Source organism: Myotis davidii, unplaced genomic scaffold (assembly GCF_000327345.1).
Source record: "Myotis davidii unplaced genomic scaffold, ASM32734v1 scaffold390, whole genome shotgun sequence".
Classification (NCBI taxonomy): Eukaryota; Metazoa; Chordata; class Mammalia; order Chiroptera; family Vespertilionidae; genus Myotis; species Myotis davidii.
The window spans coordinates 686,282-692,499 of NW_006282748.1; the positions used below are offsets into that span (position 1 = coordinate 686,282).

Consider the following 6,218-nt stretch of genomic DNA (forward strand, 5'->3'; position numbering starts at 1 on the left):
ATGGGAAACAGTTCCTGCGTTCAGATTCGAGAACCTCCTTTCATGTCACATAAAGACCTCTGGGACAGGTAAAGAACAAGCAAGAATAATACTGTAATTGCGCAGGAATTTGCACCAGGTGCATGTGAACGAGAATAAACTTACTTTTCCACCTCCACACTTCATTTCTCCTTAAAAGACAGTGTCTTTAACACCTGGCATAAATGGTTGACTGGGAGATACTAAACTGGAGAAACAAAGTCCAACACTTGACATAGCCAACAAAATTCTAGGATAAAGAAATGGTGAGGTAGAGTTGAGAGAGTTCAATTAAGTTTTTGAGCACACATCTTTTGGCACATCCTAAAATTAGACACCCTACTGAATTCTCCTTTGTCAGACCTTTACAAAGTGCTGGCAACATAGGAATCCTTGGATCTGCTTAGGAATCATCTATGTGAAAAGCTAACAGAATAAAGTCATTTGAAGAAATCTATTCCTCACATGTTAGCATATTTATCCCAATATTGAAGCAAATAAAAACAATGCTATCCATTTGCTGAATTTATTTAAAACAATTTAGAAATATCATAAACAAAACTTCTGACATGTAAACATACTGCCGTGTTCCTGAAACAGATGTTAATACCCGATAAGAGTTAATAATCGTGTGTTAGGAAAGCTGTCCATTAATAAGGCCAGTCTTCAGCAAAACTAAAACCATTTTGTTTCTTTAGCTTTCCTAGACTGACAATGCAATACTATCAAATCACAATCAAAGAGAATAAAGACACGCTGGATGGATAGATCAGTACCATTGGTTACAGCTAAACAGTTTCATTCTTGGCGCCACATAAAAACAATTAAGCCAATCACATCAAATAAATCATGGCTTTTTTCTTTATCACAATTCACTAAGTGATGTTAATTATGGTCCTTGTCAAACACGTTTGGTAAAGGCTATTTACAGTGTACATGGCTGAGCATGCACTATTTATAGTTACAAAGATACCTGCCAGTTTATCACAATAGAATTACACAGTGCCTGAAATGGTGAAACAGCTCCCACAGCATTTAAATTAATAGTTTCAAGCAGGAAACATTCCTTATTTGACCATGATTGCAATAATTACAGGAAAAATTCTTATAAAAACACGAATCCCCTTCAAGAAATTGATGCATATTCTACGCACTACAGGTTAAGGCAGTAAAAAATGTATTCCTGATAACTGGAGGTCTTGACAATGTCAATTAAAGCTGTCTGACTCTAGGTTTCCATTCTCCATCATATACTCAAAGTTCTGTCTGTAGAACTAGTTTGTAAAGATTTCATTTTTATAGTCAAAAAGTGTTAGCAATGAAGAGATGACACTGGAAAAAATTGCTAGGGAAAGGAAAAATGTAAGTTACATTTTGCTTGAAAGTTTTCAAATCATAAACAAGAGCATTATTTATGAGTCTCATCTTTGAAAGTATAAAACAAAGACATACAGTTTACCATTCTTAATTTAAAATATACTGTACTTTGAACAATTCAAGTAATGTAAGACTATCAAAAATAAGTTCATAAGCCATAAGTGTCAACTGCATTTTCAATTAAGAACTTTTTAAAAATTGTAAACTAAACCATGACAGTTTAGTTAAATAAATGATAAATGACTTTTTATTTGCACTTGTGATTCCTTTAATACAAATTGCTACCAACAAATATGTAAAGATATGGCAGATTATGCATTTGATCAAAGCACTTTGATTTAAGCATAAAACAGATTCAAATGGTGTAAGTTCCGTGCATAAGGTCCGAGAAGTTGCCTACGAATTTGTAGGCAACCCTCTCTCTAATCAGAATCCTTTATTCCTCAGTTGCAGAAGAAATAGGGCACAATCTGTTGTAAACAGGGCACTGTTGTAAAACCAGGATAATATTCTTGAATTAAGAACGTTCTCATTAAATTGAAAAGACTTTCCCAAGTGTCTTCCAGCAATGTAGTATATATATTCTGCTGATCTCTTAATTTCATAAATTAACTTTCCTTTGATTCCATTTTTATGGTGGTTGTGTTCACAGTTTTCTCTTAAAAATTGGTTTAAATTTATATAAAACTCTGTACATGTTCACAAATTATTGCATAAACAGCATAATCTTCAAGACAGTGTCAGCAAACACATGTCCTATTCAGGAAAAGAAAATTCACGTTTCCCGCCTGGCTTTTTTCTTCTTTTTTATTTGTTTTGGAGATTCCCAGCTAGTTTCAGACTTGGCTGAAAGAGAAAATAAAACAAAAATTAAAACAAAACAAAAAAACAGGAGAGAGAAAAGTTAGGAGGATAGTAAATACTGTTCTGTTTCAAAAATATAAAAGTAGCTCCAATGAAAACATGCTTTGAAATCCACTAAGAATGCCTTAGATTTTATGCTTAAGTTTTCAAGTTCTAGTTACATGTTTTAGGTTATTCTATGTCTGCCTTCCTCTTTTTCTTTCAGTTTCAATGTATTATTTGGTTTAACCATATGGATGACATTTTTTACCAGTTTTGAGCTAGAAAAATGATGAACAATCTGCAATTTCAAGAACATGTGCACCCTCTGCCCTGGCCAGTGTAGCTCAGTTGGTTGGGCATCGTCCTGTGCACTGAAAGGTTGCTGGTTCAACTCCCAGTCAGGGCACATGCCCAGGTTTCAGGCTCGATCCCCAGTAGGAGCTATGCAGGAGGCAGTCAATGATTATCCTCTCACACATCGGTCATTGATGTTTCTCTTTTCCTCTCCCTAGAAAAAAATCAACTAAAAACTACGATCAGAAGTCTAAATATCTTAGGCTTTTAAGATAGTAACAATTATAAACAGTACAGAGAGCACACAAAAGAACCAAAAATGAGATGACTTACTTTGTGAAGGAGGCACACTATTTTGCTTAGTATTTGACTTGGATTTATCTGACTCTTGTAGCATCGGTGGCACTTGGGAAGAGCTCTTGTCAGAATCACTCTTTGATAAAATAACAGATGGCTCAGTAGCAACAGCAGGTGGAAGAGTCTTGATAGGCTATTTTGGAATGCAATTATTTTAAGTTTTTTGTACGAAATTTCAAAGAAAATTAAATATAGTAAGAGGCTGTTTAGCAGCAACTAAATACAAAAATGGTTTCCAGAAGCACAACTCATGCCTGCCCTCTAGTGACAAAACAGGTTGAGATAAAAATGAAGATTTAAAATTACAAGATGTTTATTGAATCTCAAATAGGAGTAAGTAAATAATTTTCATTAACTTTTAAATTACATGATTTTATATTTGTTAGCAATTCAATGGTTCTGTCCACTTCCCACCGACTCAACTCAAAACCTTTTCATGTGAAAGACAAAAAGAAAACAGCTAATTTCAGAACTACTAGTAGGCGAGTATCCCCCTTTCTCCTTCTCAAGAGATAGGTGTATCTCAAACAGCAGCAGCAATAGCTTCAGTTTCCTACCTAAGGAAAAAGATGACCTCAAGCAAAAGCTGATTATGGCTATTAGTTCTGCCAATTAAAACAACTTAAACTCAGGTCCAAATCTTCCAAGTTTTATCCAGTTTAGTGGTGATATAATGCCTAGGGCATAGACTCTTGAGCCTTGCTTCTCCTCTTCAACCCATGAGCAGAAAGGAGTTAAAATGATTTGCCTCACTGAAGTCAGTGAACTGTCAAAACCAGGTAATAATAGATTCTCCAATATTTGGAGTTCCCTGAGGCTTTAACAGATGAGTAAGAGATCATCTCACCCTTTAGTTTTACCTGTGATTGTTATTTTGAATACTAGAGGCCTGGTGCACGAAATTTGTGCACCGGGGGTGGAGGTGGGGGGGTGTATATGTGTGTGTGTGTGTCCCTCAGCCTGGCCTGCACCCTCTCCAATTTGGGATCTCTCTCGCAATCCGGGACCGCTGGCTCCTAATGGCTCACCTGTCTGCCTGCCTGATGAGCCCTAACCCCTCTGCCTGCCTGATCGCCCCTACCTGCCTCTGCCTGCCAGCCTGATTGCTCCTAACTGCCTCTGCAGCTTTGTCTGGAATGACGTCCAGAAGGTCGTTTGGTCTAATTAGCATATTACGCTTTTATTAGTATAGATAGAAACCAGGGTAAGTAATCTTTCTCCTGCCCTTTGTGCTTTCAGGCTTCTTGGGTTCAAGAAAGCACCAAGGAAAAGGAAACAAAAGGAGGGAGCTGTGTGTGCCCAGATAACTGCTGGGGTTCTTCCTATTTCAGAGATCTGAAGCAGCATTATGGTGCCCTTCAACTTTCTTAAGATTCCCTGTATTTATTTCATACCCAATGGTTTTACTACTTACTTTTAATCTCCTTTCCTCCTCTGTTCTCTCACTTATCTACATTAATATTCTTTACAAGATGGCTTCTGAAAATAATTTAAGCAAAACATCAGAATGTCAAATGACCTTTTGTAGTCCTATTAAACCTATGAATGTATTGAGATTGCATCCTTTTATCTCCAAGTACTCTCAGGGAAATAAAAGCACCCAATTCTAATAGGAAGAATGGTTATGATTGTGTTTTAGGACAAGACGGTTATGAATTCTCTCTCTTAGTGGTAATCCCGGTTCTTGTCTAAAGCTGTTTTGTTAAGCAAGTAAACTCCACAAAGGCAGAGATTAGCTTTTGTTCTCGATTGTATCCCCAGAATCTAAAACAGTGTGTGGCATATGGTACCCAATATATTTTTTTAATGACTAAATAAATGAACCATTCAACTCCAGTAGTATTTAATATATTTCAACATGATGCAATTCACCTAAATATCAATCAGTCTGTGTCAGTGACTTAGACCTTTTGTAAAATGGTGCCTTCTGACACATCAAAAATTTCCACAAAAGGCACATGTTTTAAGAACCTGTTACCAAATTTAATAAATGCTCCATTTTGAGAGGCTGGACCATAATCATATTATGTGCATGCTTTGGAAAAAATGCAACCAGTCACATTTTCTCTAAGCTATCTCTTGATCCCTGTGTGCCTAGATGGTTAATAGGAGAAAATACACACTAGCAGATCTGATGATTTTGCCATTGATAGCTATGCAACTTTGGACAAGTTTACTCAACTTCTCTAACCTCATTTACAAAATGGGTCCTACCTTCTTGTGTTTTTGTGAGGAATAAATTATTTTGAGCATTTTAAATACTTAGCACAATACTTCAATAAAATATTAATTATAATATAATTCTCAAGTCATTAAAATTTTACTTCTTAAATATCAAAAAATCACCTGGCTATTTTTGATGAGTGTTTCTGCTGGATCACTAGTGCTTATGGTTTTTGAAGAAAAAGCTTTTTCCTGTTTTGGACGGACTTTAGAGGTATTCACTGGAGGCTCTTCTCTAATCTCTTTTTCTAATTCTTCTGGGTCCTAGAGAGAAAAGTAGTCTATTAGATGATATAAATCACCCATTTTTACTATTTAAAATCTATTTGGTTTGTTGTACTAATGTCCAGAAGATATTACAAAAAATAACTTAGTTCAGAAACTGTTCAAACAGCTTAAAAGAGCATATAAAAAACAATTATTCAAAAGTTTAAGTTGAGCAAGTAGCTTTGAAAGTATATACATTACGATTTGCAATCTGTACAAAGTTAGTGAGGAGACATGTTGGTTCTATGCTAAGCTGAACTCAACAGTAAAAAATCCACCAACCACATACCATAAACTAAATAGAATTTTACTGAAAAAAAAAAAAAAAAAACCCCACAAAAAAAAACAACCAATAAATTTAAAAATGTATTCATTTATAGGTAGGATCATGTGCTATATACTTCACACAGAACCTCATGGATACCACATTTAAACAATAAAGAAACTAAAATTTGAAGAAAAGTCTGACTCTAAAACTCTTATATACTTACTAGAGGCGCATCGGTGGAGTCCCTCAACCTGAGCTGCGCCCTCTCGCAATCTGGGACCCTCTGGGGGATGTCAGAGAGCCGGTTTCAGCCTGATCCCCGCAGGTCAGGCTGAGGGGACCCACCTATGCATGAATCTGTGCACCGGAGCCTCTAGTATGCATATAAGATCTTTGGTTAATCTCTTCCCGCCCTCCCCCTCCACCCTTCCCTCTGAGATTCATCAGTCTGTTCCATGTTTCCATGCCTGTGTGTCGAGCATCTGCCCCCTGGTGGTCAGTGCGCATCATAGCTACCAGTCCAACAGTTGCTTAGGCATGTGTGTATTTGTGTGTGTGTGTGTGTGTG

General features: G+C 36.5%; 1 protein-coding gene across 4 annotated transcripts in view; it reads right to left on the reverse strand.

Annotated features, from left to right (window-relative positions):
- Positions 1–530: 530 nt before the first annotated feature.
- Positions 531–6,218, reverse strand: part of MTDH (metadherin) — a 44,604-nt gene continuing 38,916 nt past the window's right edge. For all 4 annotated transcript variants that reach the window (XM_015561014.1, XM_015561010.1, XM_015561005.1 and 1 more), the window contains 3 exons: positions 5,239–5,379; positions 2,869–3,025; positions 531–2,241 (listed from right to left, as the gene is read on the reverse strand). In XM_015561014.1, the coding sequence (XP_015416500.1) occupies positions 2,171–2,241; positions 2,869–3,025; positions 5,239–5,379 (369 nt within the window). In that variant the 3' untranslated portion in view covers positions 531–2,170. The remainder of the gene's footprint in view (positions 2,242–2,868; positions 3,026–5,238; positions 5,380–6,218) is intronic.